General features: G+C 42.2%; 2 protein-coding genes across 4 annotated transcripts; one reads left to right on the top strand and one right to left on the bottom strand.

The window, feature by feature from the left end:
* Nucleotides 1-957: 957 nt before the first annotated feature.
* Nucleotides 958-24608, top strand: eya (eya transcriptional coactivator and phosphatase 2). 3 transcript variants are annotated; one of them, XM_020949215.2, is made up of 5 exons: nt 958-1540; nt 18422-18468; nt 21639-23411; nt 23483-23727; nt 23796-24608. In XM_020949215.2, the coding sequence occupies exons 1-5, from the start codon at nt 1487-1489 to the stop codon at nt 23975-23977; spliced, it is 2301 nt and encodes a 766-aa protein (XP_020804874.2). In that variant the 5' UTR covers nt 958-1486; the 3' UTR covers nt 23978-24608. The 3 variants fall into 3 exon arrangements, with proteins under 3 accessions (XP_020804874.2, XP_086693396.1, XP_020804873.2); XM_086837270.1 differs by lacking the exon at nt 958-1540 and adding an exon at nt 13537-13615; XM_020949214.2 differs by lacking the exon at nt 958-1540 and adding an exon at nt 14611-14994.
* LOC147643017 (uncharacterized) lies at nt 7210-10827 on the bottom strand. Its single transcript, XM_086837271.1, has one exon. The coding sequence runs from the start codon at nt 8094-8096 to the stop codon at nt 7413-7415; it is 684 nt and encodes a 227-aa protein (XP_086693397.1). The 5' UTR covers nt 8097-10827; the 3' UTR covers nt 7210-7412.
* Nucleotides 24609-24710: the final 102 nt, after the last annotated feature.

Below are 24710 nucleotides of genomic sequence, written 5' to 3'. Positions count from 1 at the left end.
GCCAAATGTTCCGTTACCGATTCGTTACCGGTCTGCCAACTTGGTCTTTTACACAATCCTTTGGTAATATTTACAAAAACAAAACAACAAATGTTTAAAGATCAAAAGTTCAGTGATAGTTAATAATAAATTTGTATACCCTTGCAGGGTATAATAATTTTATTCAGAAGCTTGTAAAGCTATGAAGGAGTCATTTCCGACCATATAAATCATATATATTCTTGATCAGCATCAACAGCCAAGTCGATCTAGCCACGTCCGGTCAAAAAATAAATTTTCCAAATTTTTTCAAAAATTTGAAAATTTAAAAGGGGTTATATTAAAATTTTCGAAAATTGACAAAAATTCTAATTTTCCAAATTTTTAAATTGAGTATGCAGAGTTATTAACCTTATAAAAAGTAACACGGGATAGCTTTCCGAATTAAAATTAATGCTTTTTTCGCTTAATTATAAGATTTTTAAATTTCGGTAATTATTAGTTATTAAAAAACAGTGCTTAAATTCAAATGACAGAAAATACAACATTAAATATGCAAAGATTGGACACTAGTTCAAAGCTTTTACTCGTAGTTAGAACTGCGACAGTTTCTCAACAACAACATTGTGTGGAAAAGGGTATCCTGAGGCGCCCAGGACGTCGCTTGTGTATGTGTATCAGGTCCTGCCTGAAATGTTCCGTTACGCTCTCCCGATGAGTGAAATTAAAAGCGAATCCTGATGCACCGCCCTAAAAGCAAAACCAAAAACAAAAAACTCACTCAAAACCGACTGAAGCACTGCGCCCTAAGGTGTGAGCGAGAGCGACCCAGTGCCAAAGGGCAGACATAGCTCGGAGCGAGATGGCAACAGAGCAACAACGAAGATCGAGTGACTCTTGCATGCGGTGGGGTGGGGATGGGAGAGCGAGGGAGAGACAGCTTTGCCACCGAGATGAGTGCTTTTCGGCGATGAGTGCTTTTCTGGGCTGGAATCCCGAGCTGGAATCAGTTGACACACAATTGTTTTAATAAAACAAAACACTCGTGGCGAGAGCGGACGATCGACCATTTACTGCTGCCAGAGCTTTTCCCCGTCGGCTCAGCGCCCAGATAAGAAACAGAGACGAAACCGAAAAATAAACAATTCACATCATACGAATTAATTTGGCACGAATTAATTTGCGTAACGGAACTGCTCACTTAACACACTTTAATGTCCATCCATCGCTCACTGCTCGCTGGTGTCGTGCGTCTCGTGCAATAAAACGGAATAGGCTTGAATTAATAAATTAATCTGCAATCAACTTTTCGAAATTATTCCAATTGGAACACGTGTGTGCGCGTATATAAAAATATAAATAATAATAATAATAGAAATATTTGTATCGTGGAAATGACTCCCTTACCCTGTGCCATCTGACATTTCCACTGGATTCTGCAGGATCCACATTTCCAGGAATTGGAAGTCGCAGGAGCAGCGACCACACCAGCCACAACACTTGGAATATGTTGTATAATGTACCGTGCTACCAAAACTTTTCAACACTGGATTACTACAAAGTGAGTAAAAGTCAAAAATATATATCTTATTGTTTAAATGCAATTCTAGTTTATGAATAAGCTATAAGTTGGAAAATGCCAGTATCATTAAATTCAGAAAGGGAAGTTTGAATTTAAAGTTAATATATTTTATGCTTCCTACATAAAATTAGTCAATCCGATCTTAAATTAGCATTAGGAAGTATAAAGTCAAACAATTTCGATCAATATTGAAATACATGAGGATACATTTCCATTTATGAAAGTATTTAAATGAATATATATTCTAATTGTTCCTCTGACTGCCATAGTAAATTATGAAATAAAAAAAGGGCTATACCCTAAAGATTAAATAAAAAATCTTAGAACCTTAGTAGTAAAGAGACCGACGGACAAGTCTAGGTTAATACGTCTTGATACTGTTTAATATTGTAAAATTTTAAGTAGTTTCATTCATTTAGCTGCAAACTTCTGGTCGATTTTATAATACCTTACCAGTGTATATAGTAAGTGATTTATTTTTTAGTAACTCATTTCATGAAACCTGATTTTAGATGGGATTACTCGTAAAAGTTTTATATGAAATTATTTAATCAAAGTATCAAAGTTGTTTTAAATCATACCCATATTTTGTTGATACAACATAATCATGCAGGAATAAAGCCTCTTCTGATAAATGATCAGTCAAAAAAATATATCCTTTTGCTGGACCACACAGAGATTGCATAATCCACGCAGGCTTCTCTTAAAAAAATCTGATTTCAAAAGCCAAATCCACAGATCCTGGTTAGCTCCTTAGACTCACTACACTCCTAATTTCTGACTCTGAGTGCTCCCAATCATATTTTCCGCATCAAATATTCATAATTACGATCCCTTAATGCGAGTTCCTAGCTCCGAGAGACTGGTAGCCGATGATCGTGAATGATAGGATGCTCACCGTACAGTGAACTGTAAGAAATCAACGATGCTACTGCGCATTTGCCCAGTGCTGATCCTTTAAACGCAGGAACAATGCAGACAGTAGTCAAAAGGGAATTTTCAGCTTAAGCGAGCACAAAAGGCTACAGAGAGAGAGAGTAGAGATATCCTGTCGATCGAGTGGGAATCATTTGACCAGAAATAAAACCGCAAAAAAGGATCAGCTCGAGAAGGCACTAGGTCAAGGGCTGAAACTAAAGGAGCTAGATCTCCAGATCGGGATTTCTGTTTCTGGCGAATTCCTCTTTTTGATTGACAGTCAGGTTTTGGGTCTCTGTCCCCGTTCTTTTCTTTTTTGTTGGCTCCGAGTGAGTTCCTGTCTGTCGATTTCCTAGGCTGCCGTTGCCCAGGCAGCTCCCGCACAGCGCCAGGACCTTCGCCATTCTGCGTAATTTGAGCAAAGTTTGCTGGGCGAAGCAATTTGCGATGTTGTTGTCACGGACAACACACAGAATGTTCCAAAATGGCTGCCATCGATGGCGCGGCGGAAGGACGAAAGGCAGAAAGCCAAAAACGCTGCCACAAAAAGCGTCAAATGCCGCAATTTTTTTCGGGTATCTATGTGTCAGCATCGGGAAAGGAGACAACACGAAAATCTCATAAATGTAAATGCAAAAAAGGACGAGTCGCGTTTGCCGAAGCCATTAGCAAATAATTTCAGCGAAAATTTTGTTGTGTGCGGCATTGTTGAGCACACACACACAAACACAGGAATACGGAGTGAGAGAGACGAATGCCGTGAGGATAATTTCATTGAAATTTGAGTATTCAGAAAGGAGCAGCAGCAAAATGTACAAAAGGACAACGCCGTGCAGATGCCTTGCGCTTTTCGTTCGCCATTATAACAACAAACAATGCAGGCAGCAGCGGGACAGAGGCAGGGTACACAGATCCTGGGACCTGGAGGTAGTCCTTCAGCCCCCCCGTGTTGTCCCCCTTCAGCCCCCTGCTCGTACTCCCTGAATGTTTGCCTTGCCCGCAGGACTTTCAGCTCTGCGGGTTTTTTTTTCAACGAAATATTTTGTAATTCGTTTCTCGTTTGCGGCTTGGTTTGGCTGCTCCATTTCAGCCACGCCCTGGGATTTGTTAGGAAAATTAAAATTAAATGCTACCCCCGCCTATTGGAGCTTCTCCGCTCATTATTCTCCCAGGGCAAATGTCCTACGGCGACAATTTTTACAAAATCTGTGAAATCTCGGAATCCCTTAGGAATCCCAGGTCCATCATCTCCCTGCTGCTGCTGATAATCCGCCTTTGTCCTCCGGCTTAAGAGTGCAAATGTTTGTCTGGGGCGTGGCACGGGAAGTGCGTCTCCTCAATCTCTTTTCCTGCATCGATCTTCTTTATTCCTACTACCTGTTCCTGTCCGGGATCGAGACACTCCTCGAGCTCACTGTCGATCAAACAAATAAACTTGTTTGTTTGTTTATTTGTTTGTTTACCCAAAAGCTCCGCGGAGTTGGGCAAGATTTTTGCAGTAGCCATGGTCGAGACAGAGTCAATAAACAAATTTGGAGCTCAATATGGAAGCTCTTTTCCAGAGACTGGCACGAGTTGGGAATTTGATGATTGCCATAAAGATAACTATCACATAAGTTTTACCGAAAAAACTGCAGAGCCACCTTAGCTGCATTTTTAGGGGACTACATTTATAGAGATTCATTCCTAACACCCCGAAAAACCTCATGTTTTAATTCCACTTTACATTAAATTATACTTGAGACTTGTTTACAAGGCTTATCGCTCGCTTTTCGCCTGACATAATTCCGCTAACAACAACGTCCTTGTGACCCGATTGTGACGTCATATCCGACGGCAAAACCACAGAACATATAAATATAAATATATATATGGCATAAATTTGCATGCATCATGCTAGAATTACAGCACTAGAAAATGTCGTGCCGAAGGTTTATCCCTTAGGCCCTCGCCCTCTCGACCTCCTTTGTTCCAGTTTCCAGCTCATAATCCGCTCAACTGGTCCTGTTTTTATCCTGTTTTATGTCGCCTGTCCGCAGATGAGGATGTGAAATGAAAAATTAGAGCAACCTGTCTGTGATGAATGTCTTCTGTTCCTTCTCATCCGCTGGATTTTGATCTCTAATGCCCTCTAATGATTGCAAATATTTGTACCTTGTTGTGGCCATTTTGCCAGGGATTTGCTTTGTCTGCCTCCAGCCATGTGACTCATTGTCTCATTGTTGTCTCCTGGTCTAAATTTGAATGGTGGCAGTGCCCGAAAATAGTCCCGGCCAGCTACCAAAAGGTCTGTGCCCAATCAATTGTCACTTTCGACAGCATATTTTGAGCTAACGCTGGTCTATAGATAGCCAAAACTAACCCAAATATAGTACAGCAACTCTTTGCCAGGTGAATAAATACGCGGAATGGATCAGCTGCTGTCACCAGAGCACCGATCTAATGGATGTCGAAGTATCTAGATCTGGGAACTATAGTATAACCAATTTAAAAGCTATTGTGTCGTATGATTTCTCTATTTAAAACCATTATGATTAAGAAATATTAACATATTAAAAAGAAGATACAAGGGTTAGGTATTTTGAAGGAACAATTGTAATATTGAAACTAGTAATAAAAAAAAATCCGATGGTCTAACGACTGGAAGAACAAAACAAGCATATACCTTATAAATATTAAATGTAACTAGGACCACGTTTATGTTTATTAAGATATAACAAAAGATATCAATTAATCTTTCTCTTGAGAGCCGTCGATCAGATCACAAATATCCACAGCACAAAACTGCAAAGACAAACTTCAAACATGTCACAGAATTTCTACATTTGAGATCTCTTATAATGAGGGCTATAAGCATTTATTATTCATATAAACTTTTAATTTCAAGTTCGAAATTCTCGAATTTCTTAGCATACTTTCGAGTAGGGACAAAAGTACCTTTCAGCAAGCTGGTTTATTGCCAAATCCTGGCTATTTCTACACATTTATATAGAGCAAATCCATATAGATGGAGCAATATGGCTCAACGACAACACAGACACGTATCTGTCACATCAAAAGCACCGGGAGCATCTTACAACGCTCCGGTAATTGGTGTGGGGATGGATCCAAGATCTTCTCCGGGGGACTGCGTTCGCTTACAGGAATTCTGGGTAAAATTGGGAAAAAATAGATGTCGAATGGGAGCTAAACAAATGGGCGAAAGTGCGACGAAATGAACTTGTCATAATTATTTGACAGTCCGGGGTAAGTGTGATGCTGCGACGGCACTCCCCTGCCATTAACCAGAAATTGATGTAAAACATTTTGCCCAAAGGCAACGCGGGGGCAAAGGAGTGACAAAGGGGTGCAAGACTCCTCTGGGTATCCAATTCGGTCGCTTTGATTCTCCTTTACGGTGTCACTGCCAAGCGGGTTGCGGGGTCAAGTGGTCGCAGCCTGTGAAAACAGAACTTGCGGCTCATTTCCGGTGGCAGACAGCTTGGAGCACGATAAGATTCCTGTCGGGGGTTCCACCATTCCGGCCCCGGGGTTTACTTAGGTGTGGCTGTTGTCAGTCAAAGGCGCAGACAGGCAGCTGCCCTCCCGGTAACCCCATTCCAAATCCAACCCATTCCTCCCAACCCCTTACCAATTAAGCGGTTTTTTCTGAGACAAATTTGGGCGACCTTTGACTTGACGGGGATGGCATTACTCGTTAGCAGTCGTGACAGTTTTTCTTCGATCTTTTTTCCATAATTTTACCACGAATTTTCGTTTGGCCTGCCTCGTCCCTAGCAATTTTCCAAGCTGTCTCACCAACATAACGAAAAGAAGAAAAAAAATATCAGATTTCCTCGTTGCACATTTTTCCATCCGTCCATTCTTCTCGGGGCTTGGGAAAGTGCAGCAGCAGTGGCAGTAGCAGCCTCCGGACTCCGGACAATTGGCAGCCAAAATGCCAACAAACAAATCATTCACATTTCGTCCATTGATTGGCAAAGCGGCAGAGCGAAATTCGATATTGGTTCGGATCGGGATCGGTGGAAAGCAGGATGAAAGTGCTGAGAGGCTGAGAGGGATCGTCAGGGAGAAAGGGAAAATGGTAGCATGAGGAGGAGGAGGAGGCTTAGGCCATCCTCCGATTTCGATAAGGCCAGCAATTCCGGTCCCAGTTTTTCCAGAGCGCACCTGTTCCTCCACTCGCGGAACTTGTCCCATCAACAGTTGGTCTCGTTTCAGCTTTCGCCCCGCAGTAACACAATATGTGTACTTCCCGCCTCTCCTCCACCATTCCGGCGGCCTTGTCGTTTAATTTTTTGCCGTAATTAGGTTTAACGGAAATAATCAACTATTTTGCCATTTTCATAACCATTTTTATTATATTTTTTTTTGCGCTTTATTGTCGCCTTTTCCCTTTGGCTGGCAATTGTTGAACAGAAGCAGCGCAAAAAGTTAAATGTGGCCAAGGTCTGAGCGATGAAACCGATCCCCGATCCCAACTTTAGGGCTGCCACATATGGTGTAAATGTAACCGATAGGCCAGCAGGGGTATTCGGTTGCCAGTTGCCAGTTGCCAGTTGCCCAAGTCCAAGTGTTGCACAGTTGGCACAGTTTGTGGTTCGCCATCCGCCGCAGAAAAGGGGGAATCTCTGCCTTTAACGGAGCCGGATTCTGTTCAGGTTGGGAATTAGCCAAGGAGTCGATATGATAATTACAGCATCCACTTATTACTACATATTTGATTCATATTTTTCTTAATTCGTAAGTAAGCAAGTGTGTGGCTTTATTTGTGGCAGAAACTTGCAATTACAATTTTTGGAATTAATGCAGAAATGTGTTTGGTCTTCGAGTGGTGTTGGCAATGCATTCAATCCTGTCCTTTTTGGTAAATATTTGTGTTATGGGACCCTACCCCAACCGATTGCTTGACACTGGTCCGCTTGGCTAAGTATTATTGAAGATTAGCAATAGCAGGATCTGGCTGTTTGGCTTCCTCGTCCTTCGGCTCAGAGGAGAGACTGTGACAGCGGTCCAAAGTGCTTTGAATATTCTCCCTGGAGGCGATCTTCTTGGGCTCTGCCTCCGAGGTCGTCACCGGTTGCTTTGGCTCCTTCTCTGGTTCAAGATCTGGTTCATCCAAATCGCCCTGAACCTCCGAATCGTTCTGGACCAACTTCAGTTCGTGCACCTCCTCAGGCCCATTGACGGGACCCTGATCTAGTCCAGAGCCTCCCTCTTGATTCTGGGCCTTGTGAAGGTGGAACAACCGCTTCCAATACATCGACATGGACGACTTGACCGCCTTCGGGTTGGGTTTCTCGGGTTTCTCCTGCGTCATCGGGGTGCCCATGGAGCTCGATTGTTCGGGTTCATCTTTGTTAGGCCCATCCTTGTTGGCTCCATCCTTGGTTGGAAGCTTCTTTCGGGAAAACAAACGACTCAATGTGCTGGTCTTGCGCAGTTCCTTGTTGTCGCCATCGAGGGAGACATCGCTCCCATACTCCTTCACGGCCGGCTTCTTGCTGATCTTAAAGAAACGCTTCAACGAGTTGGCCTTGGACATCTGGGCCTCCTCGGAGTCTGCGACTGGCAGGACCTCTGGTTCGGCTAGCGGTACATCCTGCAGATTGGACATATTTCTCCACTATGGTAGGGTTTTTTGAATATGAATTTTGGTTTGGTTACTACGAAATATATATAAAATGTGGCGTGGAGTGTCTAAGCAGAATGATAGACATCTGTCACCAGAAAATCCATAGCCTATTAGGAACAATTTTTACGGGGCTTGAAATCACTTTATTTAATTATGAAACTTTCTTCAAGATGAAGGAGCTTATGTTGCTTTTCCTGAAGAGACCAAAGAATAGACCTTATTCCTAAAGGTCATGAAAATCATAAAAATATACATTCTTTCTGTTCGTTTTTGAGAAATTCTTAGAAGGTTTTCTAAATGTTTTGTCCATCCCAAGGTTATAAAGCATATTCAATTTTTACAGTATTATTTCATAAATTCTCACATAATTTTTTCAAATTCCTAATTCACAATCTTGTCTTTCCTACAACTTAATTAACAAAGAAACTCTCGTTTTCCAAAGACAGTCCTAAAAGGGTTGAAGTTAGGGGTTCAAGGCACACCTGAAGAAAATTTCAAAGAGTTAACGAGCAACTCCTTTATCAGAGATAAACTCAAAGGGTTACGCAGACACAATACTTACTTTGAGGGTTGTTTTCCCTGCTAGCAATCAAAGTTTTTAATTAACAAACAAAGAAACCGATTTTCCGAAAGAATTGCGTAAATAATTCGCAAAGATTTTTACACCCAAAAAGGGAAGTTTGGCAATCGCTGAACCCGAACCGTGACATCTTGAGAATAGGTCAACATTGTTGTTTAATTAGAGTACAATAGCTGTCAATAGCTTGGCCTTTGCCGAACATAGAGTGCAGGAAGCAAGAAAGTTGGGCCAAAGTCAAAGGTGACTGGCTAATTGCGAGGCGGGGTCCTGGCGAGGGGAGGCGACTGCCAGCTGTGAAAAAATCTTATCCACACTCAATCTTAATGACTACTTAAACAGCGACAAAGCCAACCCCCAACCTCGAGTCCAACCCCGACACCAAACCCCACTCAACCCAAGCCCGGATTGCAACCCCCTGGGTTCCATACTCTGTATGGATATCGGCGATCAGCTCAAGTGCGGCACTTGAGGCAGCTGTTTGGCACTCGGGATGACTTTAATTTAAGCCCTGGGGTGCCATATATATATATACGGAAACCTCAACATTAATAAGTGTTAATAATTGTGTCCCCCTGTGTATGTGTGTTATTTTTTCCGACTGCACTGACACGCCTCCCCAACCGCCCAAAAAAGTGGTCTACAATTTCACATCACTTTCGCAACAACTTGACGGGGGAGGTTGACTGAGAACCCGGCGAACTGAGACCGAGTTAGAAAGTCCGTCCAGAGGAGCGTAACATGGATAGGGTATAAGTATAGGATTACCGGCATTGGCATCACCACCATCACCATCAGCATCAGCATCAGCATCCACCTCCATGTCCATGTCCAAGTCCGTTTGCGGATATGGCAACCGAAACAGCATCCCTTGGGGGTCTCCAATGATTTGTTGTTGTCGCCGGGCAAGTTTACAAATTCAATTTGTCAGCGATGCCTCAGTGGTGATGCTGCTGCTTTTTTAGGGCGGGGGGTGAGTTGTTGAAAACCCAGTTCCATAGGCTTGGCAACGGTTAACACACAAAAAAAAACACCGGAACTAAATTGGGGAAGTGAGTACAGGATATAGACTTTGAGATACCTATTAATATTTATATACCTTCAGTCGAAGAAATCTAAGCGAATGTGTTAATAACATTTTGCTTTTGAGCATTATCATAATTGAGTCATGAAGGAAACAAGTTAGAATGATAGTAATTTCATACTTTTAATGCTATAAAGTTATTGTGAATATAAAATAAAAATACATTTTAAAAGTATACAACTAAAAAAGGATTAGTTAAAGTCCCATGTATAAGTAGTTGTGGTTATTTAGTTTCTAGAAATTTTTACTATTAGAAAAACGTTTTTTTTTTTTACCAATTATTTTGCCTTTTTAGCAGAGGTCATCCCCTAGTCGATCACATCCTTTTCGTCCTGCTGGGCCACCGCGTAATAGCATATGTTCCCATTGCATACTTGAGGGCGCATTTGATTAGAGCCCACCGAGGCGGGAATATTTAATTTGGTTGTTTGGCTGCGGCACGTTTTGACACGCGCTAGTCGAGAGCACATAATTAAATTAATTAGAGAGTCGTTCCCACAGGTAAACCCGCACCCGCTTCCTCACCCGCTTCCAGCCATCGCCGCCAGCTCACTTTGATGCGATCCAATCCACTCAGAGTTACCCCACCACCCGAAGCCTGGCCTGGCCTGGAGTTTTGATGCTCATTCGCAGTGACAGGCGACACACTTCGCTCGGTGGGTGGGCCAGCAGGTTGGAGTGGGTGGTGGTGTTGGTGGTGCTGGAACTGGTTACCAAGAGAACACACAGACAGCGGAGCCGCTTTGGCTTTGCCTTTTTAATGAAATTCCTGACCAATGTTTGTTTTACTTAGGTCACCATGGCAAATTCTCCCCTCCATGTTAGAGCCTGACCTCCAGCTCTATTATGGTATATATCACTGGCCGATCGGCACGTGCCTGGGGAGCATAAGCACACAGGTTCCGCATCATTTTTCCCAAGAATGAAAGCATAAACGAACCGTTTCTGGCCAACCCCGGTGGTCATCATAATCGGCTCAATCTTCATTATGGTGCAAGTGCAGTTTCTGAGTTGGTTTATTTTTGTTATTCTTTCGGCGGGGGGAACCAAGACGCCCACATATATGTATATGTAGACCACCATAGTGTAAGTCTTTGTTTGGCTTTGCTCTCTGAATATTTTGAATATTATTCCCTCTGGCCTTGTCCGATTCATAAAACCCAAGTTTATGTTCATATTTTGGATTTTTATGAAGCCACCAGCACAGTAGTTGGCCAGGCGCACTTTAACGATCTTTTGGGCCATAAAAAATGCCTGTCTCCGATATATTTGTTTAAATATATTTGGTTAATGTGTCGCGGGTCTCAGCTGGAAACAAAGCATGATTTTTGTGTGATTTACGATCATCGATTCAATTCGTTAGATATGGGATCCCTGGAACAGCTGATTGTCTGCGGTTACACTATAAATATTTGTACAAGTGGAAAATGTGTTTTCCAATGGAAATGCAATACCTCCAAAGTTGTTTGTTCTTTATTAATTTTGCAAGTTTCTAGGGAACTGGAATGAATGAGTGTGGAAATCGGACCAATGGAAGTGAAGTTTTTGTTTTGTCTATGAAGCATTTTAATTACCAAATCGTTTCATTCAAGATTTTCGGAATCGGAATCAGAATTCCAAGTTCAGTTCCCCTCGAAGAAAACCATTCTTACAAAACGAAGAAACCCCAAGACAGAAATCTGCATAACAAACTCTTCTTCCCCATGCTTCGGTTCGTGCCAAGAACTGCATGTTGGTCTACACAAGTATTTTTGCAAAATTTCCAGCTCCTTCTCTATTTTTGTTCTCTATTTTTAATATGGTATTGTGGTCAGATCTCCATGGCTCAGCGTTTTTTATTTGTGACGGGAAGAATGCCTCAGACCTTTGGCATGTGCTGACAAATGTGCAAAGTAGCTAATCAGCAAACCAAATACACAAAAAAACTGACCCAATTCGTAGGTCTCAGAAGCAATCGCAGTCGAGTGACGCACTGGATGATGACTCTTGAACCCGGGAACTTGAGTGGGGTTGTTGGAAACCCAACATTGGTATTGCAGTGACAACGGACAAGCAGTGTCGCAGAGTTCCAGTCCAATCCTTATCTAGATGTCCAGTCGCAGGCCCAGATCAAGTTGTAAGAATGCGAACATGGCAACAAATGCGCTCGACTCAGGTGTTAAAACTTTTGCATTAAAATGGCGCTCAACTCTAAGGGGCACCTATCCCAGAAGACCCCTTCGTCTGCCCTGCCCGTGTAAAATTAATACAACACTCGGGGAGGTCCAGGCCGATCAAAACTGAACGTAAATCTTAAACGCTTTCGGTCCCAGTTCCAGCCATTCTCTGGTTGCCGCTCCATTGTGTGCCTCTTGCAGTCGCACGATCAGCACGTTCGACCACGGAGGAGGGAGAGGAGGTTCCCAGATCCCGGAGGAACAGGATGGTCGGCGATCGGCAACCGGTCCACGACAAATGTGCCAGTCTCAGCAACATGCCGAGCCCCACAAAATATCTGCAGATGCAGCGAATTGTGCGCAGATTTGTTTACAGAAGACTCTCCAAGTGGCCAGAGGAGAGAGGATGGAGGATGCTGGATGGTGGACAGGGGCACGTTGATCATCGTAGATATAATTGACGACATGTTGTCTCACGATCGTGCTAAAGCGATTAAAGCTAATTTAATGCCCAACTCGAGGAATCATTTCCCTAAAAATGGCCAAAAGGTCGAAAAGGTGTCCAACTCTGCTCCCTCCCACATTTGAGCCATTTTTTCGGACTTTATTTATTTGAAAATTCCTCCTTTTGATTTGCTGTAATCATATTACCAGCTTAACTACTGATTTTTAAATAAACCTATTTGCCAGAACTTCATTGCATGTGTGTCGCCGTTTATTTTCTTAACTGCACTCGATTCCTGTGTACTTGTGTAATTCCATCCTGGCCTTTGCGTCCGTGTTTGCCTAGACGTTCGGCCAAAAAACTAATTGTTAAATCAATATAAATTGTTTACAGCACGAACAAATTGTTTTGCAAGGGGAGGAGCGGTGGGGATTATACTTACATCAATATCGACTTTAATTAGGTAACACTGGATATCCGATTTATTTAATGTTTATTTGATTACCTCAAGTCTGTTGTATTAAATGGCAAACACTACGTAATTGTAATTGTTATTGCTAAATGTAAGAATAACAAGAATATCTTGTAATATCAATTTATGCCTTACTTTTAGTAATTAGTAAAGCTAATTTAGTTGACTTTAGTCTCTACTAGATTTAATAGGCTTAAATAACTTCATTCCCTTTAATTAAGAAAAGTCACATTTTATGAATAGGAAACCTTTTTTTTAATTGGAGTCTAGCGTAAACATATCTTATTTTGTGATGATTAGGGATAGATATTATTTTACCATTGCCGGGTATTAGATTAGTCAGATGCTTGCTAATCGGTGAAGAACTCATTTCCGACCTTATAAATCATATATATTCTTGATCAGCATCAACAGCCTAATCGATATAGCTATGTCTGGTCAAAAAATACAATTTTGAAATTTTTACAAAATTTCACATTTTTTCACATTTCATAAAATTTTTCAAAAATCGTAATTTTTACAAATTGTAAATTTAGTTTGCAGATTAATTAGCCTAACTAAAACTAACATAAAAAAGTTTTCTAAATTGAAATAAATGCTTTTTTTTGCTTAGTTATGAGATTTTTATTGTTCGATTTTTCGAAAAAATGTTCTACTTTTGGTACTTTTGGTACTTTAATCATGGAACTTTTCCTTTAAAGTCAAAAACCTTAAATAGAAATAAATAGAAATCCCATACTGAAGTATATAGAGAACCAAAGCTGAAGGTAAGAAAAAGTTATGTATAGTAAATAACCCATGAATAAAGGAAATTTTTATCTTAATTAAGTAAACTTTAATGTAATGAAACAAAGCGCTCTTACAATGTGTTCTACCCTGTTTAAATCTATGTCTATTTTCCATTTATTTGGAAAAACTCCCAATTTAAATCTGATCTCATTAGTGGCTGTCCACAAATTCCCATTGATTCAGAGGGTAAAGTGTACAGGGTTTTTTTTTGTGATTTTGATTAGATGCCAATTTGTTTATGGCACTCGCCGGCCAGGCCGTAGATCATATATCCTCATATATCGCATATCGGTTAGACTATGGCCAGCACACTCCGGCTCGTCTTACATAAGCATTTCGATATTATTTTTTGGGAGCTCCTTCTCTAATGCGTTACGGATCCACATCGCGGATGGGTCTTGGATTACCCGAAATTTTCATTTTGGTTTTTACGATTGCCATAAAATTGCTGGCGGTTTCCATTGAACAATCGGAGAGACTTCAATCTGGATTAGCTTATTAATTTGTGTAATGTGTGCGTGAATGGTGGCCCTAGTATTAATTTATTCATTTATGCGCATAGAAGACATGGGAACACACACATACACATAGTTTTCAAATGGCGTTCCCTCCACAATGGGCATTGTTCGCCCGCATCCGAGAGATACGGAAAAGACGAGAAGATACAAGCTCTGGAAAAGTGGTATTTCAATGCTGATGGTTGGATTTTCGTTCATTGGGGGGAATGGGAATGGGCGGAGTCATGGTCCACCCTTGCACAGAGGCAGTGTGAGCGGGAAAGCTGCTAACTCGTTTCGAGTGAGTTTGTCATCCAATGCTGAGATTTTCACTCACTGCCAGCGTCGCTGTCGGAGCTCTCTTTTCCGGTCTTGAGTGAAATGCTGAAACCCGCTTTCCCACTCATTCTCTCTCTCTCTCTCTCTTTCTGAGACTCCGCCCACTGAGAGAAAACCTCCCTCGGGCTATATACGAGTTTTATTTTTTTCGATCCGTAGCAGTAATGCCGCTCAGTTGCCTGCTTGCCAAGTCAGTTGATTTTCTCGTTTCGAGCGCTGCGGGAACGCTCGGTGCGCTCCGTTCCGATATTAAGATATATAAATTCTATTTAACACTCCCGTTTCCCGTTCTCTCAAGTCAAGCATTAATCTCACATCTGATCCGAATCGGCATTTGATTTCAAAACATACATCCACCTGGATTGGAATCTATCAAATCCAAAACGACGCCGCGTGTGTGTTCGATAATTCGTAGTTCCTAGTGAAAGTTATTGCAAAATTCCCGCACAATGGTCACCCTAATGCCATACAACTATGCTGCCCCGCGTTGCGGATTAATTGATAAAATGATCGAGCCAAAGGTAATCAAGTCGTCGGGATTTTCAATCCATCGGGGGAAGCTTTAAAAGTGATGTTGTGGTTGCCGTCGGTTATTGTTGTTATTGTTAGTGCTTATGATGCTGTCTGGCAGTAGCTTCCTTGGTGGTTACCCTTTGTGGGGCTTCCCCCACCAAATAGTGCTACTTTCCGATAATAATTTATGGCGCCTGAACCCTAAAAACCAATATACATATATAACCCATCCAGTTTGGTATAGTTTATGGGTTTAAAGGTGATCTATTGGGTGGTGTGAGACAACTCTTTTATAAATATAAATCTAGAGTGACACCTAAAACATGTTGAGATGTCAAGGTTTCATTGACAGCATCCTAAATTTAGAGAAAATAATATCTTCTCCTAAAAATGTCTTAAACTATGGAAGGTTTCCTCAATACCCCCTTCATTTTTAATTCTAGTTACCTGTTAAAGATTTATAAACACCTTGGAATCTCTCAGACTTTTAAGTTTCTCCAAATCCCGAACTCTCCAGCATTAAGCAGATTTTATATTTGCCACATAATTATGGAATGTCCCCCTTCTTCGCAGAGGATTACTACTTTTTTTATGGACCCAAACCCAAATAGAAGCATTTTATTGACTCAAAGTTGATGCTGTTGTTGGGAAAATCGTTAATGGGGATGAAGATTATAGACACCTGACCACAATTTTATTACATCACATTAATCGGCTTAACTCTGGTGCTGGCTGGGTAATGAAGCGGAGAGGTCAAGTCTTAAGGGCATTAAGAAAAAGTGTCTAAAAGAGTTTAAAGATGTTGCCAACTCTAGAGCAAACAATTAATGAACCCTTTAATTCACGTGAATTTCCTATTGAGCTTTGCTCCAGATCATCGGAGGTTCGTTTCCTGGTGATTTAATGGAACTGTTTACCAAAAGCCAGCCGTTTTTATGGGTCCCTGAACTTCAACTAAGACAAAGTCCAGTTCAGACTTGGAGAAACGTGACGAACCTCCAACGACTGGCTGACGAGATGGTTAAGGCGAAATATTAATAGAGCATAAATTACAGCCCTAGAGTCCAGAGTTGGCCGCTTTATGGGAATTTAAAGAGCCTGGCCCACAAAAGACCGGAGCTGGGCTTCGCCTGGCCAGCGGCATTAATCACATTTTAATTAAGTTTAAGCCGTAATCGTAAAAATTAACACGCCATAATTCAACTGCGACAATGCGCGCTGCATGTAATTTATGACAAAGGCTAAGGCGAAGGAGAACTCTCCGAGTCTCAGAGTCTCAGTCTCGAATCTCGGTCTCTGCATTGGAAATATTGATTATGGCCCCATCGATTGACACTTGGCGATTGTTGATTATACTGCCTCGATTGTCGATTGTGGCCCGAACGTAATTAACGTGCCAAAGTGTTAAAGGTAGAATCCCTCGTCTTAGCCACCACAGAAACAAATTTTCCTCTTGTTTATATTGATGCTTATCGGGGAGCAGAGGGGGATGGGGTGGAGGGGGTCTTAGGGCCGGGTTAATAAAAAATTTGTCGCCGTCTTTGCCGTCTTGTCTTTTGTTTGCCTTTTGTTGCCTTGTGTGTGTGTTTTAATCTTCTTCTAAAGCAGCAGAAGAGACAATGAGATTACGATCACAGGAATTTCGTTAAAGATGCTCAAAAAACAGGTCTTTATATGTACGGGTATATATATATATATATGTATATATATATATATGTATATATATATATGTAGCTAGGGAACCAGCCCCTCTTCCTTGGCCACCTCTCTTTGGCCCCGACCGTTGTCTGTGTTAATGTTTACGTTGTCAGCTTGTGCCATAAATTAGTTTAGTAAAAGGTTGCATTTGGATCTCCCAGCCCGATCTCCTAAACCCTCCCGATCCTCCCTCAGTCACCATTTCATTATATTTTTTTGCATTCGGTTGCTCGTGCAACACGCAATGCTGATTCGCGACTGGGGATTCGCGCGATCCGGAATCGCAACTCCATGCTACCGTTCGGTATCCATCCATCTGTCCTCTGCGCATGCGCGTGTTCCTCTGTTCCGTCGACAAATTTGAGGAGCCTCCTTCAGCTCCTTCCCTTGCTGCTCCTCCTGCTGCTCCACTGCCTTCTCCCTTCTCTGCCCCGAAGATCCCAGGATGATGGACAGTGCGTGCGTGTGGTCATTGCCGGACGGCAGGAGCTGTCAACTGAAGCCGCTCAGCTTTTTTGGGCTGGCTTTTTAGGGGCGGGACAGGAGGAGTGTGTGCAGGAATTCCAGCACCTGGGCTTGCCTCCTCCCCTACCTTCGATTTGTCTGGCTTCCGTTTGATTTGCATAAATTTATCCCAACTCGAACTTCCTTCGTTTTGTGTTTGACATTTTTCAAACTCGAAATAATAATTCTTAAAAACCTTATTAACTTTTTTTGATAGATTGAGGAGTTACCTCAGGAGGGGACTCTTAAAACTTCTTCTTGTGAATATGAAAAGTTTACTTTACTCAGGATTCTGACTTCTTAAAAGACAACTTATTCAGATTGATTTGGAATATATCTAAATCTAAATTCTTCTTTGACAAACCTTTTAAAAAAAGCAAAATAATAGGAAACTGACTTCTAACAAGGAGATGTAAAGGAAACTCCGTTATAAAATCACAAGTTTGTTTTTTGTATTGTTGTTTTATAAATAACTACAACACTGCTTAGAAAGGATTTCTAAACCAACAAAAGACTTAGCAAATATCTTCCCAAAACAGAAGTATCTCATTTTTACAACTATAAGTTGTCTCTTTACTGTTAAAGTTATTAATTGCACTTTAATTTAACTCCCTTGCATCTTTAATTCTTCTCTCTCTAATTTTGTTGTAATTATTTTATGGTAGATTCAATTTCAAAGCCTTGCAGTATCTTCAACTATTTTTTCCAGATACTTTTTCGCTTCATAAGTCCTCGCTAAGCTTCTTTCAGTTAGTTATCAATCTTTACCTTTAAGAGAGTGCCTTCCTATCTTGACACATTCTTATCAATATCTGGGACAAGGCTGTGACACTGCCACCTGCTTCTGCGCCCATTCTCTGTCCCCGAAATCAACTTCCCCTTAAATGGCGCCGAACATCCGAAACCCCGTAAAACTTTTTCCCACGCACGATTTTTTGCTGCGAAAAGCACTTGACGCAGCAGCAAAATTTCAAATTGCGAATTATGTAAAATTGACTGTTTTCTTTCGCCACTCCGGCAGTGGATAACCCACATAGGGTTTCAGCCGGTGGAAGTGCAAACCTCAGCAGGTGTTGGGCCGTTGTTTATAAACAAATTCTGTCGAGGGACAGCGTAAATTGCGCCTCGGCAACTTTACATAACAAACCCCAAAGAGCCGACAAAATAAATAAATTGATTATGTACTCTATTGTGTGTATTAATTCTATATGTTTTTTCTTGGCATATTTTCAGGTTAAACGTCCCAAGACCGAGCACACGGATACACATGAACGCAACCGGTAGGTTTTCATATACTTAACTTATGTCTAATATTAGCAAAGTTCTTAACGAATAAAGTAGTTATTTATTATATTTTGGGGAATATTTGTGGGGATCATATAAAAAATATATTGCTTATTTTGAAGACTCTTCTTAATACTTCTTTTCATATATGTCAGGGTCTTTCTTGTTTCATTTATTCTCATATTATCTTGGCATTTTCATCCTAACTATTAAATAAATTATTTTAGAATTTGTTACCCTGAATATCTAATTTATGAATCCTTGGCGAGGACCTTCAAGAGGTTCCCAGCTGTAAGCGTAGACAATTTGTAACAGAAAGAAAGGCAAACCCCTCACACTTTCCCGGGCGGCGCACCATCCTCAATTGGTTTCAATTGAAATGAGGCGAGGGTCGCTGGTGGAATGGATGTACTAGAATTTTGCATGTGGTCCTCACAACCTGACACATGCCTCGGAAGAAATTCAAAGAATTCCGTGCACGCTTCAGCTGCTTTAAGAGAGAGAAAGAGAGAGATCCCAAAAAGAGCTCAACAAAATAAGAAAAGAAAAGATGAACCGAAAAGTGTCAGAGCACTTAACACTTGCCAAGAGGGGCAGGAAAGGCTGGAGAGATTCCGGTGAGGAGGTCCCAGGTTCAGGCCTTAAAAGGGGCTTAAGGGCGGCAACAGTTGTGGCTTTGTCTTAAGGAACTCCGGAACGCACCGCCTCCCTCTTTAATATTGCTCATTATTATTTTGGTAAATGTGAAAAATCTCCCATTGGCCGCCATAACATGTGCGTCGGTTGAGGAAAACTCACTCAAAATGTGGGATCCCCAAGCGAAAATCTTGGTTGGCTTTTCCGCTTCCTCTCTTTGCCGGCGCACGCGTCGTTCTTCGCTGGGAAAATACTTTTCCCCCCTTTTTCATGCTCCCTTGTTGTGGCTGCTGGCAAGATAAATGTTCCTACTTCCATAACAAAAAATATCTCAAGGTGTCAGATTCCTTTGGAAATTGGGCACTTAATTTACCTTCCTATTAAAATTATGAAAAATTGTTACAAATCTTGTCTTGGCTGGAAGGAGGAGTTTCCAAAGAGGGGAGAATACGGTGGAAGAATCTAAAGAGGCTTAGGAATTTGAAAGGCCTTTAAAGATGTCATTGAAGGGGGTGTATTAAAAGAAGAGGAAATTACCTAATAATTATAATAATAATAGAAATTCAGTTCTTTACAGTGGCTAATTATATTTTAAAAATCTAGGTATCTTTGTTATTATTTCTTTCCAGTATTTAACACTCTTTTAGAAGACGTTAAAGATATGTTATGAAATATTTTTATACTATAAAGAAGAGAATAGGTATAGAAAGCTGTATTGTTCTACTATTTTGAAATATTAATTAAATACATTTAGTTATATGGGTTTTCTCATGGTATTTCATGTTCAACTTCCTAAATTAAAGCTCAAAATACTTTTCCAATATCAAGCAAAGGTACATATACGTTGCCATGTAAATACAGCTGCCACTCTCTATGATGAGGGACCGAGTAGAACTCCATTTAATTGCTGTGAAAAGGATTAAATTACCAAATATATATACCATCCCATTTGTCTCCCCTTCCGCCCTCGCTTACACATTATTTATATACCCCAACATTTTCCAGTGTTTTGATTTTTTCCCAGTGATTTATTTCATTTTCCATTTGGGGCTCCATTTTATTTGATTTTTATTGAGCCCTTTAGGATTTTCGAATTTGTCCACTTAATTTTGTGTGCGGCAATTGATTCTACTTGAAAAGTAATAACGCCGAAAGAACACAAAAAAAATATACATCAAAACACAAAACGTAAAAAAATAGTATTTGTCGCCATTCTTTGGGAACCAAACATTTGCTACACACATGGTCAGGACGGGGCCGGCTGGGGCAGGGTCACCAGGGAAGCCATCAATGGGACAATGGGACTTGTCCGGGACAGTCCGCACATGCCAGGAAAGAAATGAAAAGAAAAGGCAAGTCCTACTACAAGCCTCTCAAGTGCCCCGAATCGATTCCGAGCGATTTCCTCCTCTCATCCCATCCAAAAAAAGAAACGGTCTGGCGACGGATGCGAGATCGTAGAAAAATATTTATAACACTTGACGAGATTTTAAAGACCTCTCCGCGTCGGTCCGGGCAAACCCAGCATCCCGGCTGGAACACACTTGACTCGGGATCTGAAAAACTGGGGAATGGGGAACCAGAAAACAAGGAACGACAACGTGCCGTTAATTTTATGGCTCTTTAAAGATTATTGGAAATTATTTTATGTGTTTTCCAAACGACTCAAAGGTTCTGTGTTTCTCGTCTTCTCTCCCACACAACGGTCTGTGTTTCCAAATCCATGTTACTGGTCTTTATAGAGGTTCCAAGATCTAAAATCGAATTATTTTAAAAGGGATTTAAGTGACTTTCTATTGTTTATAATTTAGTTTATGCATTCATTAAATATTTTATTATAATAGGGCATTGTATGTTTAGGCATATTACATAAGTATAAAATACATAAAATTATAGAACAGGATTTTTATACATAGATCTACTTTAAATTTGTTTAAATTTTATGGTTTAAAAAACAGCACATAAGATCGTTTCGCTTTCTTTCTATTTACATATAAATGAGAACATTTTTAAGATTTTTTTTATTTCTTTAAATAAATATCAACAGAATCGATATTTATATAAAGCGAGTTCAAAATCGAGAGCTGTTTTTTATAAATAAATTACACTTTGTCTGATGCATTATTATTACGCAGGTTCAGTTAATTATTCATTACCTTGCTCTTTTTACTTACCGCTCTTAATAATTTATTTGTATGACATCAAGAGTGAGATTAAAAATAAGTACATTGATTGAGCAACAAATTACACTTAGTTTGAGTTATTATTAACTGGTTCAGTAAGTTGTTTATTGCCTAATTGATTGATTTATTGACTTTTTTTTTAATATTATTCCTTGTTGATTGAATTCTTAATTGAATTTATATTACAAATGATTAAAATAAGCAAGTTTAATTATATAAACTCTATCTGCAGTTATTAACAGCTCAGACATTTATTATTAAAGTTCTTTTGAAGTTGCCACACACATCTCACCCTCATTCCAATTGCTTCCCTTATACTCACAACCCTTTAATCTTATCTCTTGCAGGCTCTGCAATCTGTCACAGCAGCAACAGCAACAGCAGCAACAGCAGCACCAACCCCAACAACAACAGCAGCAGCAACAGTCGCAGCAGCAACATACGCAGCAGCAGCAACAGCAGGCAACACATCCCAGCACCGTGTTGGCCAGCAATGGACCTAGTAGCGCCGGTGCCAGCATGGGCGTCGGTGTGGGCGTGGGAGTGGGCGTGGGCGTGGCCGGACAGTGCAGTCCACTGGGACTGCCGCCACAAAGCCAGCCGCTGCAGCCCACAATTGGATCGCTGGCCTCGCTGAGCGGACACTACTCGAACGGGAACAACAATCCGAATGTGAATCCGAGCAGCTGCAGCCTGGCAGCAGCCTCCAGCTTCTCGCAGTCCGTGAGCAGCAGCTTCTCCACATATCAGCAGGCGGGTAGTGGCGGCCCAGGCGAGGATGTGGGCGTAGGCGGAGTGGGTGGAGCCAATGTGATGTCTCACTGGTCGCATGACGCGACTGCCTCGAGTGCGGCTGTCAAGTCAGAGTCACGCAGTCCGGGTCAAGTGCATCCTGCGTTGGACAATGGTTCCGTGAGCAGTGTCAGTGGCTCCAATCTCTATGGCTGCAGTTCGGCCAGCTCCAATCCCCTGGACGGCGGAGCGGCCACAGTCAACTCCTCCGCGGTGGCGGCAGCTGCAGCGGCTGTGTATGATGGCAAACATGATTATTACTACTACAACAGCATGCAACAGTATACGCCGCCACCGTTCTACTCCGGCTATGGAGCTCCATATGCGGCAGCGACGGCGGCCAGGCAGGCCAAGATGGAGCCAGGAGCAGCAGCGGCGGCGGCCTACCTCACGCCCAGCTACGCCTCCAGTGGCAACAACAACTCGCAGCTGTACAGCAGTCCCTATGCCGGCTACAACAACTTCGGGCAGCAGGACTACAGTGGTTACTACAACGAGCAGTATGGCAACTATTACAGTCCGGCCAACTACTCACCGTACGCGGTCAGCTCGCCCAGCTCAAGCGCCAGCCATGGACATGGATTCCATGTGGCTGCCTCCTCGAATCTCTCCGAGAGTCCCACGGACACACACTCGACGACGCCGGTGCATCAGACCACGCACTCGCCGCACTCCCCGCTCCCGATCTCACCGAGCGCCAGCTCCGGCATTGGACCACTGGGCTCGGCTGCAGCTGCAGCTGCTGCGGCTACCTTGAACTCCAGCGGTGGCAGCAGCGTGGGCACTGCAGGATCGGGAGGCGGTGTGGCGGCCAGCAAGACCACACCCACCGGCAAGACAGGCAGGGCGCGTGGCAGGCGCCATCAGCAGCCAAGTCCCACCAGGAGCACCGCCTCGGATACCGGGAACAGTGAGGCTGTGAAGCCGCCGGAGAGGGTGTTCGTGTGGGACCTGGACGAAACACTGATCATCTTCCATACGCTGCTCTCGGGCAGCTACGCCAATCGCTACACCAAAGACCACAGCTCCCTGATGACCATCGCCTTCCGCATGGAGGAGATGGTCTTCAACATGGCCGACACCCACTTCTTCTTTAACGAGATCGAGGAGTGCGACCAGGTGCACATCGACGACGTCAGCTCCGACGATAATGGGCAAGACCTGAGCGCCTATAACTTTGCCACCGATGGCTTCCACACGGGCACTCCGCCCGGAGCCCCGCCTAATCTCTGCCTGCCTACAGGAGTCCGTGGTGGCGTCGATTGGATGCGCAAGCTGGCCTTCCGTTACCGCAAGATCAAGGACATTTACAACAGCTACCGGGGAAAGTAAGTACACAATTGCCACAAAGAGTGTGTGTGCGAACTGAATACTAACTGAATATCCTTTATCCTTGCAGCGTTGGCACTTTGCTGGGACCTGGGAAACGCGAGGCCTGGCTGCAGATTCGCTCGGAGATCGAGGTGGCCACCGACAACTGGGCCACACTGGCGCTCAAGTGTCTAAGCATGATTGCCCAGCGCGAGAATTGCGTCAATGTGCTGGTCACCTCCACCCAGCTGGCACCGGCGCTGGCCAAGGTCCTGCTCTTTGGCCTGGGCAGCATCTTCAATATCGAGAACATTTACAGTGCGCACAAGATTGGTGAGTAAAGATTCAGAGATAAAGATGGATCTGAGATGTAACCCGTTTTTTCATTATTTTCCCTTCAGGCCAGGAAACCTGCTATGAGCGGATTGTGACTCGCTTCGGGCGCAAGAGCACCTATGTGGTGATCGGCGATGGGGCCGAGGAGGAGTCCGCCGCCAAGGCCATGAACTTCCCCTTCTGGCGGATCTCCGCCCACAGCGATATTCGTGCCCTGTACACCGCCCTCGATATGGGCTTCTTATGAAAGGCCAAACTTTAAGGCTATGGCCAACGTATCGTTGCGGTTTTGAGTACAAACAGCAGAGGATTTAATTAATTTATTTAATGTATATGCGTGTGAATGTGTGTATGAGTGTGTGTGTGTGTGTGTGATTGTGCGTGTGAGACATTAAACAAAAAATGGAAAATGTAAACCAGCGCAAAATAATTTAATTATTTTGTTTAAACCACTTATACTTTAACGCCAAGACATTTTTGTATTATATAGTTTTAAAACACCTAATCAACGATCGTAACAATTCTCGCACGAAATTGTTTCAACTGTATAATTAATAATTTAATGATTTAACGATATATATATACGTATTTAGCACCTTAGAGTAGCAAACAATAACACACCGAAGCGGATCCTGGCAAAGGAGCGGCGGAGCAGCGAGGCAAGAGAGATCGATCGGAGCAAACACAACAAAAATTAGTTTAAAGTTCTTAGTTTAAAGCAGAAGCATAACTATAATGATTATAAATAATTCGACAAAGCCGTAGTATTCAAATTTTAAATAACTATTATATAGCTGCATATATTAAACTATATTTAAAATATAAAACCAAGAAATAAAAGAGCAAAAACCAACAACGACGCACTCTATTAAAGCATAGCCAATTGAGTTTAATTATTGTTGAGCTTCGAGATGAGTATTATAATATGAAGCATAAAGCATTAAGATAAGCTGATAAGCAGGCCTGAGCGATATTCTTAT

Source organism: Drosophila serrata, unplaced genomic scaffold, assembly GCF_035046125.1.
Source record: "Drosophila serrata isolate PLE 108 unplaced genomic scaffold, ASM3504612v1 contig_302, whole genome shotgun sequence".
In the NCBI taxonomy this organism is placed as follows: domain Eukaryota; kingdom Metazoa; phylum Arthropoda; class Insecta; order Diptera; family Drosophilidae; genus Drosophila; species Drosophila serrata.
Note: the sequence above shows the minus strand (reverse complement) of the source record. Positions and strands in the feature narration are given on the sequence as shown.

Coding starts and splice junctions, on each gene's coding strand:
- LOC147643017 (XM_086837271.1), bottom strand. CDS start 8,096: ATGTCCAATCTGCAGGATGTACCGCTAGCCGAACCAGAGGTCCTGCCA.
- eya (XM_020949214.2), top strand. CDS start 14,923: ATGGTCACCCTAATGCCATACAACTATGCTGCCCCGCGTTGCGGATTA. Junction 14,995..18,421: donor ATAAAATGATCGAGCCAAAG/GTAATCAAGTCG, acceptor GCATATTTTCAG/GTTAAACGTCCCAAGACCGA. Junction 23,412..23,482: donor TACAACAGCTACCGGGGAAA/GTAAGTACACAA, acceptor TTATCCTTGCAG/CGTTGGCACTTTGCTGGGAC.